The sequence below is a fragment of the Sus scrofa genome, chromosome 9 (genome assembly GCF_054392235.1).
Source record: "Sus scrofa isolate SSC_HxYL_T2T_F1_AM1 chromosome 9, Sscrofa_HxYL_maternal_Yorkshire_Landrace_v2.0, whole genome shotgun sequence".
Classification (NCBI taxonomy): Eukaryota; Metazoa; Chordata; class Mammalia; order Artiodactyla; family Suidae; genus Sus; species Sus scrofa.
This window is the reverse complement of record NC_139391.1, coordinates 17596638-17616956: the sequence shown is the minus strand read 5'-3', so window position 1 is coordinate 17616956 and position 20319 is coordinate 17596638. Positions and strand designations below refer to the sequence as shown.

The following is a 20319-nucleotide window of genomic DNA, read 5'->3' as shown; positions in this document are numbered from 1 at the left end:
TCCTATGAGCACAGTTTCATAGAAGAAAAAAAAGTTAGGAGTCAGTTATATTTGTTGTATAAGTAATATTTGTTGGGTTGATTTGATCTAACACAGCCTTGCCCCCCCTTTTAATATATTGGTTAAAAAAGATTATACAGGGAGTTCCCGTCATGGCGCAGTGGTTGACGAATCCGACTAGGAACCATGAGGTTGCGGGTTCGGTCCCTGCCCTTGCTCAGTGGGTTAATGATCCGGCGTTGCCGTGAGCTGTGGTGTAGGTTGCAGACGCGGCTCGGATCCTGCGTTGCTGTGCCTCTGGCGTAGGCCGGTGGCTACAGCTCCGATTCAACCCCTAGCCTGGGAACCTCCATATGCCGCGGGAGCGGCCCAAGAAATAGCAACAACAACAACAAGACAAAAAAAAAAAAAAAAAAAAAAAAAGATTATACAAGTGGGAGCTTCCCAGTGGCTCAGCAGGTTAAAGATCTGATGTTGTCACTGCTGTGGCTCAGGTTCAATCCCTGCCCCAGGAACTTCTCCATGCCACAGGCACAGCCAAAAAAATTTAAGAAATGTTAATGTCTATCTGAGAATACAGTAAGAAGTTGGGTCTATTTTCTTCTCTCTGGAAAGTTAGCTTCTTTAAGCTTCATCATACTGTTTTGAATCAGCCTGCTAGATAATTGCGTCTTTTCTCCTCCCTGAATGTGTAGACGCAATCTTTTGTTAACTAGAAATGATGGCAAATCAAACTACATTTAGATATTTTATAGCTGCTGCATCTCACAGATAGCAACTTGGAATTTATTACTTAAATGATAAAGGCTTGAGCAGTCTTAGTGTATTTCTCTTATAAAAGCTCAACTATTCACTGGAGTCTCCGTTTTTATGTGGATATTATTGATGAGTTTTTAATCCCCTTTTGTTGATTTAGGACTGCTTCTATCTGCATAGTGTGCTTTTTCTTTTCTTATGTAAAGTTCTTTGAGCCTCAGGGTAATGAAGCCATTTCTCTCCAGGAGGTAGAATATGATGTATGGCAATTATGTCTACTTTTCCAGAAATACTTTATAAAGCAGCTCCTTGCTCTGAGCACTCATTGCTGTGGAAGCCAAGTTAAATGAGGTGTGCTAGAATGTAATAGAGCTTTTATTTGTTAACAAACAAGAAGGTTACAAAACTATGCAAGCCTCTCTCTCCGCATTTAAGATTAAATATTTAAGGCACCTCTTTGTTTCTGTCCTTGCTTTATACAGGACTGAACATATTGAGGGCAGGATACATATAAACACTAGGCAAATGTTTATGAAATTGTGCTAAACTCATGAGATTACCATTCTTCCAGATTTGACATTGGTCAGGGTGAGACAATAGGTATCTGTTTATTCCAACCAACAAGACGTGGGTTTGAGTCCTAGCGCTGAGACTTAGGGCAAGTTAGTATTTTTAAGCTTTAGTCTTCCATAAAATGCTGTCGATAATATGTACCTCATAGGCAGGGAATTTCTTCTTTGACAGTATGGGAATTTCTCTCTTTTTGGCCATGCCCATGGCACACAGAGGTTCCTGGGCCAGGTAGCAAATCTGAGCCACAGCAGTGACAATGCTGGATTCTTAACCACTAGGCCACCAGGGAATTCCTGGGAATTTCTTTTTGTCAGTCGTTTTCAGAGATGATTTAATAGTTTCATGAGAATGGACTGTCATATTACATAGTGCTACATCGCTTCCTTGTGCAAAGCATCAGGTATCTATTTACGGAAATAAAGTTAATTGAGACACCACAAATGAAATGTCTATCCCAGTGGCAGACAGTTAAGGAGTTAATCGATACAAGTTATTGCAAGCATTCAGTGATGATGCTGTATCATCTTTTATTTATCCTTTGAAATTATTCTTTTTCAAATTTAGAATCTAGTATCTTTTACCTTTCTCAGAAACATTACATTTTGATTAGATTATCATCCTTCTTTCTGGATTAATTCTATGTTTTTCTTTTCTTTCTTCCAGGGCAAACACTGTATACTTGATGTATCAGGAAATGCTATCAAGCGGTTACAAGTTGCCCAGCTCTATCCCATTGCCATCTTCATTAAACCCAAGTCTCTGGAACCTCTGATGTAAGTGGAGGGCAGTGGCAGCCTTCATCTGACCCCCTGTTCCATACGATACAGCAAATTATTAACAGTTCTTTGTCAAACATGCTTGCAAATGGGAACTGCTGTTGTTTTTTTTTTTTTTAAGCATTCCCTTTTTAAATGAAACCTTAAAGTTCTTTTGAACTGCTGGAGACATAATGTCAGTAATTCCTTAAAATATCTTTACAATATTTCTTGACTTTTATTTTCACTTCACAGGTGGGTTTTATGTGTGTGTGATTTTTTATTTTTCATTTTGTCTTGTTTTGAAGCTAAGTTGGTGTGGTTTGTTTTTGTTTTGCTTCGTTTTCCAAATAATAGAAAGCAATCATCTTTAAATTGTCTCTTACGGAGTTCCCGTCGTGGCGCAGTGGTTAACGAATCCGACTAGGAACCATGAGGTTGCGGGTTCGGTCCCTGCCCTTGCTCAGTGGGTTAATGATCCGGCGTTGCCGTGAGCTGTGGTGTAGGTTGCAGACGCGGCTCGGATCTGGCGTTGCTGTGGCTCTGGCGTAGGCCGGTGGCTACAGCTCTGATTCAACCCCTAGCCTGGGAATCTCCATATGCCGCGGGAGCGTCCCAAGAAAAGGCAAAAAGACAAAAAAAAAAAAAGACAAAAAAAAAAAAAATAATAAATTGTCTCTTACTTCTGAGAGCAATTCCATCAGTAAATCTTTTTAAATGTGTGGGTTTGCATAGCAGGAGAAGACAATATTTTAGACTCTTTCCATTAATGTTTCATGTTGTTAAGCATAGAAATTTCATGTTCCTTATTTAAAACTTCATGTGTATAGACCACTATCCTTCGTAGGGAGTTTTCTTAGTGTCCTGGCAGGGTAGGTAAACTTGTACAACAGTTAAACTTGTACAACCTTTACCAGGAGCTCCAGACCCATGCACGTTTATGAACAAGGGAAAATGCACGTTGTTTTTATTTTTCAGAGGACTTGTTAAATATCTTCCTTCAAAAATCAGTAAACAAATTAGGCAGATATTCATGATCTGGCTTTGAAATAACATGTTTTTGGTGACAGTTTGGTGATCGAAATTGGTGCCATTGTTTTATAGACAACTCCCACACGAAAGTGGAGCTGCAGTAGCTAAAGGTAGCAGAGCAAAGAGTCCAAGTTGATCAGGCCAGGTTTGGTTCTTTCCTTTGCCACTGTTCAGTTACATGAGCTCAGGCAATGTGGTTGACCTCTGTAAGATTTAGTTCCTCGTCTCTAAACTAGGCACATTGATCATACAGACCTCATAAAGCCAGTGCAGAGGTTAAACAAGGTCTTTGAATGTTGAGTCCTCCATGCCTTCTTTGGTTATAGTAAGCACTCACTGAAGGATAGCTATTATTACTATGAAGGATTTGAAGTTACTTTATTGGAAAAGGAATAAAACTACTTTATCATTACAGAACCCATAACCAGCACATTTTTCCAAGAGGCCATAAGAGATAAATCAGTGTGTCCATTATTAGAGCTTTGCTCAAATATGCCTCCATTTGGGCCTCAAGACATGAGAGCAGTTGACAGGATTCAGAAGTGAACCACAAAGTGCTGGAAATCAATGTTTATGGAAAGACCAAAGAAAATGAAATCACTTTATTCACTTCAGGTGAAAGCGGTTACCTGAAGAGGATATCGACCAATCGTTCAATTTCTTCTCTGGGAGGAAGAAGCTACAGTAGCTGGAATAGCCATCTAAGAGAATTGAGCTAAAAACATAGTCAAGTCTCTGGGGAAATTGCCAGAGATCTATCTTAAAAGTGTAATATGTTCCCATAAATAAAAGACAGACAAAGATTCTTATCAGGATGAAAAAATAAAATCAGGAGGTCACTCTTAATACTTTCCACCTCATGAATTTAGGTATTAAATTATATCATAGGAGTTCCCATCATGACTCAGCAGTTAACGAACCCGACTAGCATCCATGAGGACGTGGGTTCGAGCCCTGGCCTTGCTCAGTGGGTTAAGGATCCGGTGTTGCTGTGAGCTATGGTGTCGGTCACAAACATGGCTCGGATCCTGTGTTGCTGTGGCTCTGGCATAGGCTGGCAGCTACAGCTCCGATTGGACCCCTATGCTAGAAACCTCCATATGCTGCAGATGCAGCCCTAAAGAGTCAAAAAGACAAAAATAAATAAATAAATAAATTGTATCATAAAGTGCTTTCCCCAAAGCTAGCACATGGAAAAATATGGGTTGATGATAAGACAATGGTTCTTAACAGTATTCTTGCTGTCAGCTATTACTGATAGCATGTATTAAATTCGTCCTCATGTTGGCCTCTGTGTTGGGCATCAAGCAAAATAAATTAAGCAACCACAGATTTCCTTACATAAAAGTGATTTATAATCTGTGAAGAGCCTCATAGATATTATTAGTAATGCTAATAATATTAAGAAGAAGACTAGAAAAAGGGCCCTCACATCTTGGGAATAATCTTAAAGGCCCGTTTCAGAAATAGGGAATTAAGTTTTCGGATCATCAGCATGCAGTGGCTTCCCGGGGAAGCGAGGCCTGAGGGGGAAGGAGCAGCTGCACATTTGGTTCAGCGCGACACTGGGGGACATCCCCATCTGGTGCTCAGTAGGAGATGATTTACTTCCTTCTGCAACGAGGAGATGACTTATTTAGTTTTGCCTGAGGGCCCTGTCGCAGCCACTTATCACCACGGAAAATCAAACACGCTGAAGGCTGGATCCCACGATGAGACGGCCAGTCTGACGTCGTTTGCTGCAGCCGCATGCCGAGGCCTTGGGTTCAGTCGCGGTGCCATTCAGACCGGTGTGATCTTAGTAGGAAGTGCTGGATGTTTACTTTCCGGCTCACTCTTTTCTGAGGGTTTTACTGCAGGAGCAAAGCTGGCATGAATTGCCCATTCCCCAGGGAGGGGTGAATGCTAGGTCAGCCGAACAAGAGCATGGCAGCTGTCACATTCAGGCACTGGGACATCATCACGCACGTTATTCTCACGTGCCTCATCCACATCAAACCACAGAGCTCGTTAGCGCATGCCTAGCTGACTCTTCAGAGGAACATAGAATCAGGGGCATGTGTGAAAGGGGTGCTTTTTTTATATTGTATTACCCTGTGACTTCCATTCCCCACCCAGACCCCCTGGCCACGAGGAGCTTTCCTCTGTCCCCACCCTGCCACCCCCGTCTGCTTGTACCTTCTTGCTCCCATGATGGCCTGTGTTTACGTCTTCATAATTATGTTTATCTGTCTAGCTCTCCATTCATTCATTCATTCACTTAATCATTCGATAAAATAAGCATTAACTTGGCCCTATGCCACATGCTGATGAACAAGCCATGGTCTGTGTCCTCTAAGAACCCACAGATTGGGCGGGAAGACAAAACAAATTCAGGTATTAGAGGATTTTAAAAAAAAAATCTAAATTCAGGAGTTCCCGTCATGGCACAGCAGGAACAAATCTGACTAGTATCCATGAGGATGCAGGTTCGATCCCTGGCTTCGCTCAGTGGGTTGGGGATCCAGCGTTGCAGTGAGCTCTGGTGTAAGTTGCAGATGCAACTCAGATCCTGTGTTGCTGTGGTGCAGGCCAGCAGCTGCAGCTTCCCTTCAGCCCCTAGCCTGGGAACCTCCATATACTGCACATGCGGCCCTAAAAAGAAAAAAAAAAAATCTAAATTGAGTATTACTACAATAAATGCAGAGGGAATTCAGAGAAGACAGACCAGCATGGGCCAAGGAAGTCAAAGAAGATGCAAAACTACATGATTTCTTGACATCTGAAGCAAAACCCTGTCCTTCTGTAAGAACTGTCCTTGGTTTAGCCCAGCATTTTTGCACCCAAGAGTGACAGCCACTCAAAGCTTCAAGAACTAGTGCTATTTGGGAAGAGAATTATAAATACCATCCCTCAGACAAGGTAATGAGTTTATTTCAACAACAGGACTTCAGGAAAGTCCCACTTCTGTATATTGCAGCCTTCGATATCATGTCCTGAATCATGCAAATGTTTGACTTGAGTTTTGTTTCATATTTTTCTAAACAAGGGCCTCTTTTAAAAGAAAGTCTTGGTGTAATGGAAAGTCTGTTTCACTAAATATTGGTTTAAAAAAAAAACAAAAACTTTGATTTCTTACATCAAATTCACTCTTTTCCCTTAGACAAGTCCCTTTACTACTTCGGGCCTCAGTTATACTTGCTCTGGAAAAGCCCTTTACTCAAGACTACATCCTCCATGGAGTTCCCTGGTGGCCTAGCAGTTAAGGACCCAGCGTTGTCACTGCAGTAGTGTGGGCTCAATCCCTGGCCCAGGAATTTCTGCATGCTGCCCCCCCTCAAAAAAAAATGACTACATGCTACAGATGCAGACTCTTGCTTTGTAAAGTGACAGGCAAAGGCAGCAATGCCTTCAAAATCCTACCTGCATCTGCAGTGCATCCTGATGGACCAACCAAAATGTCTTTGCTCTTGGCTAAAGTTGTATCAGCTCAGTGCAGTCACACTAATATTCTCATGATGATCAGAAGCAATGATTGTCAGTCTTTGATTAATAAAATATCTTGGTTAAGAAAAAAATGAGTTCTCATGTGACTCAGTGGGTTAAGGATCCAGCATTGTCACTGCTGCCGCTCAGGTCTCTGCTGTGGTGTGTGTTCCATACCCAGCCTGGGAACTTACATGTGCCGCAGGCATAGCCAAAAAAAGGCAAAACCAAAAAATGAGAAGATGACATAATTCTTATTCAACAAGTGCAGTTCGGTAGGCAAAAAAAAAAAAAAAAAAAAAAAAAATGTTAACACTTAGAAAATATAGGAGGATAAACCAGCCACTGGTTGGGAATCAGTAGTTCAGGTTATTCTCCATTTTCCTCCCTCTTCATTTGTCCTTGAAACTAGGTTGCATTTAAATAATCTTACAGTGATTCATCAGCACCTATAGTTGATGATACACCAGTGGTTGACAGACTAACAGAAAGAAGGACATAGAGTCCCAGGCATAATTCCTTTCCAGTACATTCTCCTATTGAAACAAAAATAAACAATTAAGGCATTGAGATTCCTTCTTGCCAAGCCTATCTCTCCTGGCTCACTATTTGACGGGATTTACTTAGCGTCTGTTTGAAAATACTGTGGTCTCAGTGCTTTTGATTGTCCCATTCTCTCTGTATCTTTAATTCAAGCCACCTTTAGCAGTGCCTTAAAATTCCATCTGATTGTAAAAACGGAGGAGATTCAGGGCTCTCGTTGCTATAGACGTGCCTCACAGCTCACAGAAGTTGAGCCGCACAAGCTACAGAACACTTTTCTGGCCTGAAAGATACACATGCCTGAGGGGCCTGTCACATTTTCTATAATTCTCCGGAAGCATTGTCTCTGTTTCTCCACGCCACACGTCTCCTGCCCACACAGAAGATGAACAGGGGCCCTCGGGGAGGATAGGAGAATCAAGAAATCAAAGCCTTCTGCAGGGTCAGGACCTGAGAACAGACAAGTCGTGTTCTCTTAGATGTAATGAGCTCCGAAACTCTGTGATGTATCTTCCCATCTCTCCATCTCCTCTCCTCCCTCCAGCCACCCCTGGAAGACTGCCTTCATTTCTATGTCCCATATTTAAGAAAGAGTGAGTCAGAGTACAGAGTCTAAGGAAGGGTGGCCAGGAAGGCTAGGATGTGGAAATTTTAGCCAGGGAGAGAGAGAGAGAGACGAAGGATGCAGGACAGTTTTTCAGAAAGTGTGGACGCGTCAAGGGACACATCATCACTTGACGTGAAGAACCGCATGCCTGTCACGGAAGAAGTTAGTCCTACTCTGCTAGGTGCAGAGAACAGAACGAGCGACTGGAAATCGTGATGAGACAGATTCAGCTTCGGTCCAGCGAGGGACCAAAAGACTGCCTGCCTTCTGAGAGAGTGAGCCCCCGGGGAGGGGGTCCTTGTGGCTGAAAATGTCCCAGTGAAGAGGAGTCCCAATGAGCGCTAGGAAGCTACTGCTAAGATTACACTAGGCTTCCAGCAGGACTCATTTGTGCCATGTCTTGTAGTTTCTCAGCATTTGGCATGTTCCCTGTGTGTTTCAAATACCAAACCCTCATTTTTCCAGGGAAATGAACAAGCGTCTAACAGAGGAACAAGCCAAGAAAACTTATGACCGTGCAATTAAGCTAGAACAAGAATTTGGAGAATATTTTACAGGTAAGTTCATTTACGTTTATACTGTAAGAAAAGAGATAAATTGTCTGACATTTGACATAGAGAGGGCCTGGCATCCCTGGACCCTAAAACCTCCCTGCTAAAAATCCCTTATTTCTCTCTACTTCTTGCATTTGATCCAAAACTCTGGGTTCGTTCTTCTCTGGTTTCAGCTTCCGGGTTCCCATTATTGGCCTTAGCCAAAACCATGAGTGGCAAATGTCTCTTAGATGTCTCCTACTATTAAGGAGATTTTAAGTAGTTACCTGGTAGCCTAGTAGTTAGGGATCCAGCATTGCCACTACTATAGCTTAGGTCGCTGCTGTGGCTCGGGTTCAATCCTTGGCCCAGGAACTTCCACCTGCCCTGAGCACAGCCAGAAAAAAATGAAATAAAATTTTTAAAAAAGAACATTTTAAGCATTGATAACTCATTCAACTCTCTCTGATATCATCTTTGAAAAAGACGCTTTTAAGGCTCAAAATGTGCACTGTCCAAAGCAGTTACTCTTGGGAAGCAATCCCAGGGCCTCTGGCCTCTACTTCAGGGTCTGTCTCCCCATTAGCAACACTTGAAGAAGATGCTTGAAACACTTCCTGTGTTTCAGTTAATTCCACGTGAAGTCTCAATGCAAAACTTTTTTTTTAAATATTTCTTTAGAAACATGAATTTGGGGGGGGCGGATATTTTTGTCATGGGTTACATGGGTTCTCTATTCTTATACGCTTTCTTGAAACACTGATTAAATCCAAAGAGTAATCAGACTTAGTGGAGTTTGCCTGACAACTAACTGATGGTTTAAAAACAAGAACAGGAATTCCCGTCATGGCGCAGTGGTTAACAAATCCGACTAGGAACCATGAGGTTGCGGGTTCGGTCCCTGGCCTTGCTCAGTGGGTTAAGGATCCGGCATTGCCGTGAGCTCTGGTGTAGGTTGCAGATGTGGCTCGGATCCCTAGCCTGGGAAACTCCATGCCGCAGGAGCGGCCCAAGAGATGGCAAAAAGACAAAAAAAAATAAAATAAAATAAAAATAAAAACAAGAACATTCTTCCTAGGTTGCCTTACATGACGTTAAGGGTTTTCTTTTGTATTTCATTCAGATTATGCAAATGCCAGTGGTTTAGCACTTTGCAAATATGTTGAATCAGTAAATCTTAAGTACAATTTCGATCAGTGGCAAAGATATGAGTTGTATTTCATCCTAAAAGAACATCTAGGATGGAACGTTAAATCAAAACAATGTACTTTCGGCCAGTAATTTATATTCAGAAATAAAATATAGTAATCAATACATTGTGAAGATTGTTTTTGAAGACCTAAACCATGTTTCAGTTCAATTTAATTTTTAAGCTTTAGTGTCATATAGGTAGTACTGATGTGTTTGGGAGATCTGTCTACAAGATAGCTCTTATTCAACGGAGATAATAAAATATACTTAAATGTACTCTAAGTGACTTGGTATTTTAGGGAATACATAGTTTGTTTATGTTTCCTCCTACTTATGTTTTTAGAAGTGGTTGACATGGAGTTCCCATTGTGGTTCAGTGGTTAACGAATCCAACTAGGAACCATGAGGTTGCAGGTTCGATTCCTAGCCTTGCTCAGTGGGTTAACGATCTGGCGTTGCCGTGAGCTGTGGTGTAGGTTGCAGATGCGGCTCAGATCCCATGTTGCTGTGGCTCAGGCCGGCAGCTACAGCTCCGATTAGACCCCTAGCCTGGGAACCTCCATATGCCACGGGAGCAGCCCTAGAAATGGCAAAAAGACAAAAAAAAAAAGTTTAAATAAATTAAAAAAAAAAAAAAGTAGTTGCCATAAGGTAGTCTCACAATGGTAAATTCTCAGTTTACCAGATTACTTGGCAAATCATTGGTGTTTCCCATTAAAGGTTTTGGGAGTGGAGGAGGTTAACTAAAATATCTTCTAAAATCTTTGCTATTTCTTCTGTGTCTAAAATATTTGAATCTCTGCACCTTACTTTGTAAGTACTTACTTTGTAAGTTCAATATGGAGAATATGTAAGTGCAACTTCCTTTGGTAATAGGGAGCTCTCAATCTGCAAGTTGATCAATGCCAAGTTCAGTGCCTAGCCCAGAGTAAATAAATGAATGATTCACTGTCCAGAACTGCAGAAAGACATAGAGAGAGGCTATGATGCATTTATCACTGATTTAGGACGTGCCTTGAAAGCATTTTTGTGATCATTGATATGACCCTGCTTAAGTGAATTTCTGCTTCTTCTTACTAATGAAAAGTAATGTTAAGCTTCCTGATGAGTTTGTCTGTCACTCGTTGAACTTCTGCTGCATGACTGATGGTTGTTCTTCACCAGCCGGGCATTGATTCCTAACTTCCATGTTTGCCTTATTCCAGCTATTGTCCAAGGTGACACCTTAGAAGATATCTATAACCAATGCAAGCTTGTTATTGAAGAGCAGTCTGGGCCTTTCATCTGGATTCCCTCAAAGGAGAAGTTATAAATTAGCTACTGCACCTCCGACAACAACAGGAGAGCATTTAGAAGAACAAAATATATATAACATACTACTTGGAGGCTTTTATGTTTTTGTTGCATTTATGTTTTTGCAGTCAATGTGAATTCTTATGAATGTACAACACAAACTGTGTGAAGCCATGAAGGAAACGGAGGGGCCAAAGGGTGGGACAGAAAAGACATTGCAGTACACAGGAAGGCTTTGGGTTTGCTCAAAGTGCCAGGTGTAGGGATGAACCTCTGACGGGCTTTGTGCCCAAGAGATGGGCAGCCTCCTCACCCAGCAGATGTCCAGAGCTGATTTAGCTGCTGAGTTCTCTGTGTTTTTTGCTTTAAAGAAAAGTTGCCAGCACTTGAACTTCACCAACCTTCCCATTACCCACATCTGTAATTGGTATACTTCGAATTTTATAACTATGCACATCCTTTGATTTCCTAACAAGCAAAAGAAAGGACAAAGGAAAAAAAAGAAAGGAACCCCTTTGGAGACGGCATAGTATCAGGGAAGGATAAGTGTGTAGTTTCTTTGCCTGGCATCTGCAAAGACGAGCATTTCATAAAATTCACAAGTGTATGGAGGACTGACCTCACTGAGAGGAGGGGATTCCACCTGGGATTAGCTTTATGATTGTTTATTGTCTATTTTGCCATTTATAAACTGAAAGAAGGCACTAAAGATGAGAATAATTTATACAATAAAAATATATTAAATGTATAGAAACGAATTTCTATAGGTTAAAAAAAGTTTTGTGAAATATTTTGTAAAGACGAATTAATTGAAAGACTCAATGTATGCACTATCTGCAGATGATCCAATTCAAGAACAGAAAGTTGCACTCTCCCTTTTGTTGCCAATGATCCATTAAGAGCATCTGAGTTCCTTTTGAAGCCTGACAAAGACTTCTCCCTCACTTACCTCCCATGATCTCCCTTCCACATTAGTGATAAACTCTCATGGAGCACATCCCTTAATGAGTTGCCCTCATGGATATTTTTGGAGGACGTTTGGTTAATGCATTTTTTAAGCTGATGGCTTTCAGAGACAAACTCATGCAAATGTTGTAAAGGGAAGTTTTGCTTTTCTCTTGTTGAACAACCTGAGCCTGCTGTGCAAATAGCTGAATAACATCGTTCCTAGTTACTTACATAGAATTCTTAAAGGATTGCTTAGTATTTTGGCCATCATGAATAATTAGGACTTTTTTATTTTGCCTGTTTCACAAGTAACTGAGAGGAAGGTACGGAGCCATGGAGAGATCTGTCCCAAGATGCACTATTTCTTTGAGGAAGAGAGAGAAAGGAAGTATCTGGTTGGGGGGTGAGGAGTACAGACTTTTGTTTCTATATACAGGACAAAGAGATAGGAACCATAATGAAAGACCATTAATGACTTTGAGCTCAACCAATTGAACTGCCTTTCTTGGGGGCTGTACCTGGACCAAGTTTATTTTTTAGCAATTATAATAGTGATGATTTAAAAAAGAAACCTCCCAAAGCCTATATCCCACTTTAGAGCTGATGGTGACATCAGCATTGCTTGTGCCCAAGGTGTTTAGAGAGAGACTTTTCAGTGATCTCAATAACTACTCAACTCTGGGTTCTATGCACGCCCAGACTAAGCCCCATCGCCTTATTTCTGGGGTACATCCAGACCTGGCAGGGATTCTGCCACACTGTGCAGCAAACCAGCATGCAGGCTGGGATGGGAGAGCAAGAGATAGAGCCATCAGCAGTGATGGGGCTTCTTCACAGTAAGAACATCAGAGCTCAGAATGAGGGTCTCTTTCCAAAAGCAAGTGTTCTTCATCTTACACTAAAGTACCACTGTCTGCCTGGCTGCAGTCATCAAAACAAACACAGAAATGCAAAATCATGCATCTACCTACAGTCTTGAGGCTGCCTTTACCAGTGGAAGGGCTAGCAATGCATTTTCCCTCTGATGAAAATTAAATTCCCCAAGACGTCCTTAAAATGCTCAAAAATGTCAAAGATGTGTCCATGTCTGCAATTCGCCAGTTTCAGGTCAAGACCTACTTTCATCAATCTTGCTCCCTGAAGTTTTCTGCCACCAGAATGCCATTCCTGATCCCAGCTCTATTTTCAGGCCACCATGATAACTTCTTTGGTTTCTCAACTGAGCATGCAACCATTTATTTACAGGACTGTCTTTAATGAATAGATGTTTCCGCGGGTCGTGTGATGTGCTTTCCATTTAATATTGAGTATTGCTGTGGCTGAGTACAATCAAATTGAACCACCAACCCTTGGTTTTGTAGTAATATAATTATTTATTTTCCTAGTGTAGATGCTTCTGGATTAGAATTGGCATTTGCACTGATTTTTTTATGTAGATTTCTATAAATATATATATACATATATATTTGCTTGAAGAATCACCAAACCAATTGGTGAGAGGGTCTTTTCCTGTAGAATTTCCACCTCCATTTGTTGTGTTGTCTTGCGCTTCCCAATGTTGAGGTCTCTATGGCTCCAACGAACTGGTGTATTTTGCAGCAAATCTGATGACTTGTATGTACGGAAATGGCATGAAAGTTACCCAGCTTGTAACTGGTGCAAATGTACGTGGAGCCTGAGGCCAGACTGGTGCTAACACTGCAAACTTTGTCGAGAGCTCTCTCCACTCTGAAGGCTTGCTGGGGGCGCAACGTCACCTTCCACATGCTGGGCCCTTTCAGAAAAGTGCCAGATCGTGTCACTGGTGCTATTTTTCATGCTCTGGTACAATGTGTAGCACCACAGGGGTCTCAGCTTTACCAAAATCTAAATCCTATTTGTCAGCTAATTACAGGGGCATTTGGTTTTTTTTTGTTTTTTGTTTTTTGTTTTTTTTGCTCTCTTCCCACAGGATTTGATGGCCATTTCTTTGCAGGCCTTTTCTCCCAGCCCCGAGCTCTTGGGTTGGCTCTGTTGAGTAAGCCCATCTTTATGAAGCTGCACTCAGGTGCCTGTGAGCTGTCTTAGATCCTACTGCCAGCCCTTCAGGACTCCGAGCCAGGGAAAATCTCTCCACTCCTATGGCTCTTGCCTGTTTTCTTCTCATTCTTTCCCTCCTAGTTCTCATTCCATCTCTTTTGTATACATTTCTGTTTATCCTTCTTTCCTGTCTTCTCTGAGTTGTTGGCTTTCTTCTCCATCCCTTCTCTACTCCCTCTCCTTTAACCCTCCAGTCTGTCTGTCGCTCCTTTAGTCTCAGTCTCTCCCCTCCCTCTTCCTTTTTCTCCACCTTTCCTAGTTTTTCTCTTCTCACATCTCTGATCGTCTCCTCTCCCATAACCCACTCCTGAATTTTTTGGTCCTGTAAGGGCTCATGGCTGATTCAGACAGCAAGTCCATATGCTGGACGAATGACACAAATTCTTTGGGTCACTGTTTCACCCAGGCAGCCCAGAAAGCAAAGCTGAGCATGAACGAGGTCCTGCGCTGGCGCCAGCTCCAGCCCGCCTCCCTGAGCCAGCCTGCACCACTGCCCCGGCAGTGATGATGCACGTGCTCTGGGCCCTGCCGGCACCTGGGTGCCTCTCTGCCTGAAGTCTGGTCCGAAGCGAGCCTGCTCCCAGCACCGTCCCACGGCTCTGAGGACACTTCTTTTCAATAAAGGCAGACTCTGGCCCCAACAATTATTCTGACAGCAAACCTTTTCCTTCTCATGGAAGCCATTGCCATCACCTTGGTTTGGAGAGAGAGAATTTTTTTTTCCCCATTCATAAGCTTTCTTTTTTCTATTTTCATGTGAGGCTCCCTCTGCTTTTCAGCTGGCGATTGCTCTGGTGAGATTGAATGGACTTGCTGGTGAAATCACATCTCTTTTTTCCTGTCTTGGTCCTGCCTAAATTCCTACAAAAATATTTGAGTCAAAGACTCAGGCTAGTTCCTAAGTTGATCATAGTAATTTGTCACTCCTAAGGGAACAAAAGGGGACATTTCCCTTAGAGCACGTGGAGTACCTCCCATGACCACTGATTTGAAAGAGGACTCCGCCCAGAATTCTGTGGCTATACATTTTACTTCTGTGTATGTATGGTATGTGTGGTATGTATATCATATGTACATGTACATATGATACATATGTATCATACTACATTGGGTACAAATGGACGTGGATGGAAACCACACACACACTTTAGTCTGTAAATATCCTTCCTCACTGAAAACTGTGCTTCAGAAATCATTTCTTGTACAGCTGTGCAGTTTCTTGTAGCAGCTGAGGACAAGCTGACACAGGGGAGCGATGTAGACAAAGATCTTGGAAGGATGGAGTACAGAATCTCCCTAGCGACTCGTGAGGACAGACCAAATGGCAAGGCTGACTCCCACTGAGGTGGCAAACTTTCCTTCTCTCCTTTTGGAATCTGTGTTTCCTAAATGCGTCTTAACTTAGGAGTGCACCAGGCTGTATGCGTGAGATCCTTTCAGTAGGACAGTTTTGTGCTTCTCCCTGACAGGATGCTTCTCCATGGAACTGAAGTGCAGGATGGGAGGGAGGGGGACGTGCTCCTTGCCTGGGCTGGCGTTTACAGAGACACTGCACAGCTTACACTCCTGTTAAGTGTAAATATTCCACACTTCCATTCCATTTGTGTAAAAAATAAAGCACACACAATTATAAAATCAAGATGTATATTTCCTACTCAGTGTGTCTTTGCATATTTATTGCGTTTACGGTTGTCAGCGGTGGCCCCATTGTAAAAATGCTTGATAGAGTGTTTATAAACATGTCATGGTTTTATTATAAGATATAAATATTAAAACATTTTATACTTTACAGCAAATTATTTTCTCCCAAAGCATAATTTGTCTTATTTCACAAAGAATAGAACCATTCATTTCTATTTTTATCAAATTTATATGATTTCAGAGCTAAAGTGTAGTCGGAGTAGAATTGCTCTGAGAAATATTGGCACTGCTAAGAGGAGCAGAAAGTGGTGCTTTTGAATATTTTTAAATACTTGATTACCATCTTGCCTGCTTGCAATCAGAATTTTGCCAAGAGTGAACAATGTATTAGATGATAGATTTGTTAAAGACCCTCACATCTGCATGAAAAAAAAATCAATTCTCCGGTTTTAAAATTGTGAGATTCCAGAAGCTACTAAGAATAGAGGAAAATATCTTTTTCTTATCTGACACTAATGATGCAAAGAAGGGCATACATTGGAAAAGTGTCATTTTCCATACATACTGGGTCCATACATACTGGGTCCAAAGAGCCGAGCATACCAAAAATGCCAGGTTGGAAAACCTGAATCTGCGAGATAGTTCTTCCCTCCAGCTTAAAAAGATACCTTGTCATATAGACATTCAAGGAGCACGGGTCTGACAGCGGGGGACCAAAACAAATTCCTCCTGTGGAGGGGGTGAAATTTTGCCATCAAAGTCATCAGTTTGAAGTACATTTTGCTTCAGGATAAACTATCATATAATAGGATCTTTGTCACACTGTCCTGGCCATCACTCTGAGCCCCCAGGAGGCATGCCACCCCCATCCCCCTACCCCCGGTCCCCTGTCTGTCCCTGCTGCTTGGCAGCAGTGAGCTCAGCCCATTAGAGGCAGCACAAAAAAGCATCCACTGAGGCTGCAAGGCCAATGCAGACCTCAAATTCCAGCAGTCATTCAATCTTTAATATTTGCACAGTCTCACCAGGTTTAACATTAGTGGTAACACTACACGAAAGCCAGATTCCTTCAGTAATGGGTGTGTTTATTCAGGGAGAAAAAGTCGAGAAGAATTTTTGACCTTCATGTCCTATTTCATTTCTTTGTAACTATTTTTAAAACATGATCATTCTAGAAGTCTCCAAAGTTAGAAGTGGACTGCACATCTTTGAACCTAAGAGGTCCTAGCTATGAACCCATGGAATTGTAGATACTCTGAGACTAAACATCCAGTGACAAAATTTAAAAGCCCTGGTGGAGCACAAAGCTAAGGAACATCTGTAGAGGGGCCACCAATTTTCTCACCACAAACCAGACTCAGAGTCTCCGAGGTTGTCAAGGGACAATGTCTTCTCGGGGGCTGGATTTCTGGGTCTTATAACCCTAGTTGTCTTTTATGACTCACCCTTCCCTTTGGGGACATCTCAGAAGGTGCTATTGTTATGAAATTGATCCCCTCCCCCTTCCAATGTTATAGCCAGTGTCAAGTTCAAAACTTGTCCTAATTCCCTTTAGCACAGTTGGGACAAAGCTGGAATACTTGTGCAAACTCAACTGAATACAGGGTGTAAGAAAAGGGAAATAACGGCCAATCTGGGTTATGGGATGAACAGTGCCATGTGGCAGAGGGCTGTTCTCCACCACCTTCCGGGGGTCAATAAGACACAGCTGGACCCTAGATCAGAACATTTACTCTGTTGCAGCACACTTGAGAGACCCAGAATCCGAGCCTGGCTCAGCACTGCTTTCCTGCGGCATCAGCTACAGGTGAAAAGTGCCTGCTGTCTCCATCCCCTTTGCTCCCACCAGCTTGAATACAAATGGGATGGAATCATGGTGCTTAACTTCCATTCCTCTTTCATTGTGAAATTGCCTCAGAAGCAGATTCTGATGCAGTGAGTATGGGGAGGAGCCAAGAGCCCCCATTTCTAACAAGCTCCCTGGGGATGCTGGCACTGCATCACCAGCCTCTCATTCAACCTAATTTTTCCTAATTTTTCCCACCAGTGGGTCACAAACCAGCACTTTTTTAAAAATGAAAAGTGTAGTAAGGGTGACTATTGTTTCCTGTTGTCTCACATGTAAAATGTATTTCTTACTGTAGGTCATGGCCACGGTTTGAGAAACGGCCCTGACCTGCACTCAGCCAGCTCCCAGGGCCCTCTCTCCTCCTGGAGATGGGGTGCTCAGTTAGCTGCTGAGAACTGCTAACTGTAAGGCCTTCTCCGTGACACCCCTTAGATTTCCTCACTGGTCCTAGCTTCAGAGCCACATGAACCACAGCACAGACGTTCCTCCTCAACCGGGACAGCCCGTGAAACTGGAAACATCCACCTCGAACCTACCAAAGAGAACCAGGTCTAAGGCGGGGCCCTAAATTGGAGTAAAGCAACTGAAGAACTGATGACTTTTTCCAAATGGGAACATACACCTTTTCACTTTCCAAAGCCCTGGTCCACATCCTTCGCAAGAGAAATCTAAAACTTGAATTGAATTTGTCACAATCTTGGACTTCCCTTGTTAGACAGTGGGTTAAGGACCTGGCATTGTGACTGCTGTGGCTTGGGTCACTGCTATGGTGCCAGTTCAATCCCTGGCCCAGGAACTTCTGTATGCTGTGGGCACAGTCAAAAATAATAAGAATAATAATTTCTCACAGTCTTTCATTGGATTAGTTTAAGATTCTAGGTAAAATAAGCATGGCCTAGTGATCCATGGCTTAGATACTATTGCTTAGTCCTTTTTCTTAATAATCCCTCTTTTGCCTAAAATAATTCCACCAATGGCATGAAATTTTTTGAAATATTCTTGGAGATGAGAGAAAAAAAAAAAAGGACAAATGATTTGCAACATACTTCACAATCAGTACCCACACATCAGTAGAACAACAATGATCTAAACTCGTCAAAGGCAAGAAAAGGCTTGAGAGACACAAGTTCTCTCCCATGCTCCTGTCTAAGGCCCATCTTCCTGGTTCCAGTTCCTCGTCCCAAATGGTCAGTTGACTCAGGTCTCATCTGCTCTTCCAGGCTTCAGAAGGATGATCTATCTCTATTAACGTAGCACATAGAAAGTTAACATCCAAATAATGAGACAAGCACATCTATCAGGCTTCATTGTCAGCAAAATAGAATTGACACTTCTTCCATCTGAAAGGAGAAAGGAAGAGAAGATAGACCTCTTCCAGGAAGGAGCTATGACCATAAATAACCTTTGAACTAAGTGTGACAGAGAGGAACCCATAAAGGACCTTCGATCAAAGTCCCCTCTGTGACTACTGTCCCTAGATGGCCCAGCAAACATTTGTTTACCAAACACTAACTCTTTCCTGGGAATTACCTTACTTTCCTTTGAAGTCCCGGAGGCCTACCTCCTTCTCCTTTGTCCAAAATGACATATAAGTCTCATCCTGCCTGTCATTGGAATTCTCCATGTTTACGTGAATTCCCTCTATGGAGGAAATAAAATTTGGCTTTCTTCTGTTAATCTTCCTTATGTCATTTTAACTATTCAGCCATCGAAAGACCCAAGAGGGATGAAAGGTGCAGATGGGGATGGGAAGTAGTTCCCTCTTCCACAGATCCCAATTGCATTAATTTTCCCTGGGCCACGCCTGCTTCTTTGATATTCTTAATAACCTTTCTGCAGAAATCTGTGTGCCTTCATGCTCCATCACCTAGTGGTTCAGGTATGAATAATACACCCCCCTCACCACCCAGCCCAGTGAGGGGAATCTTTCCCTTTGGTCTTTTCAAGTCAGTTTCTTTTTATATTACTCATCCTGGAGTTCCTGCCGTGGCGCAATGGAATCCGTGAGTTCTTGGGAGCACTGGGACGCATGTTCGATCCCAGCTTTGCAGCATCCAAGGTTTAGGTTGCAACTACAGCTCAGATCTGATCCCTGGCCCAGGAATTCCATATGCCAAGGGGCAGCCAATAAAACAAACACACAAACAAAAACGTGTATCTGACTGAAATGGAATGTATGTCATGTTTTAAACCTGGGTCAACCAATGCATTGCCATTACAATTTGCAGTATTTAAGCCAAATTTTCAAACAAGGAAGAGCTAGCCGTTGCTTAATTTAAAATGCCCCACAAGAGACCTGCTGTATAGCACAGGGAACTCTATGCAATCAATATTCTGTGATAATCTATACAGGAAAAGAATCTGAAAAAGAATGGATGTGTGTACGTGTAACTGAATCACTTTGTTGTACAGCAGAAATGATCACAACTGGTAAATCAGCTCGACTTCAATAAAAATTTTTAATACGGGAAAAAAAAAGTAAAAATAAAATGCCCCACAAGAAAAACATTTGCAAAGAAGCTGACATTTTTTACTGTTGATTTATCTAGGCATCATTCTTTATGCATTTGGCCAGCCAACAATAACCACCTGCTTGGAGCCAGGCTCTATTTAGATGCTGTAATAAAAAATAAACTCATGGGGCACAACCTGTTTTCTAAAGGAAGGCAAGCGTAGGAGCAGAGATGTTTTTTAAAAAGAGAGGGAGAGAGGAGTTCCCATCGTGGCTCAGTGGTTAATGAATCCGACTAGGAACCATGAGGTTGAGGGTTCGGTCCCTGCCCTTGCTCAGTGGGTTAACAATCCGGCGTTGCCGTGAGCTGTGGTGTAGGTTGCAGACGCGGCTCGGATCCCACATTGCTGTGGCTCTGGCGCAGGCCGGCAGCTGCAGCTCCAATTGGACCCCTAGCCTGGGAACCTCCATACGCCATGGGAGCGGCCCAAGAAATGGCAAAAAAAAAGGGGGGGGGGAGAGAGCATTAAAACACAGAAGCTCTAAAACACACCAGTGAGTGCATAAAGACTTTGGAAGAGGGACCTCGACATCTAGGAGTC

At 42.4% G+C, this 20319-nt stretch overlaps 1 protein-coding gene across 50 annotated transcripts in view; it reads left to right on the top strand.

Moving 5' to 3' along the window:
• The window catches only part of DLG2 (discs large MAGUK scaffold protein 2), a 1974117-nt gene extending 1958703 nt beyond the window's left edge, over positions 1 to 15414 (top strand). For 44 of the 50 annotated variants that reach the window (XM_084975536.1, XM_084975532.1, XM_084975531.1 and 41 more), the window contains 3 exons: positions 1993 to 2102; positions 8197 to 8288; positions 10661 to 15414. In XM_084975536.1, coding sequence (XP_084831662.1) covers positions 1993 to 2102; positions 8197 to 8288; positions 10661 to 10767 — 309 coding nt within the window. In that variant the 3' untranslated portion in view covers positions 10768 to 15414. The remainder of the gene's footprint in view (positions 1 to 1992; positions 2103 to 8196; positions 8289 to 10660) is intronic. The other 6 variants (XR_014814818.1, XR_014814817.1, XR_014814819.1 and 3 more) reach the window with 1 other exon arrangement.
• Positions 15415 to 20319: the final 4905 nt, after the last annotated feature.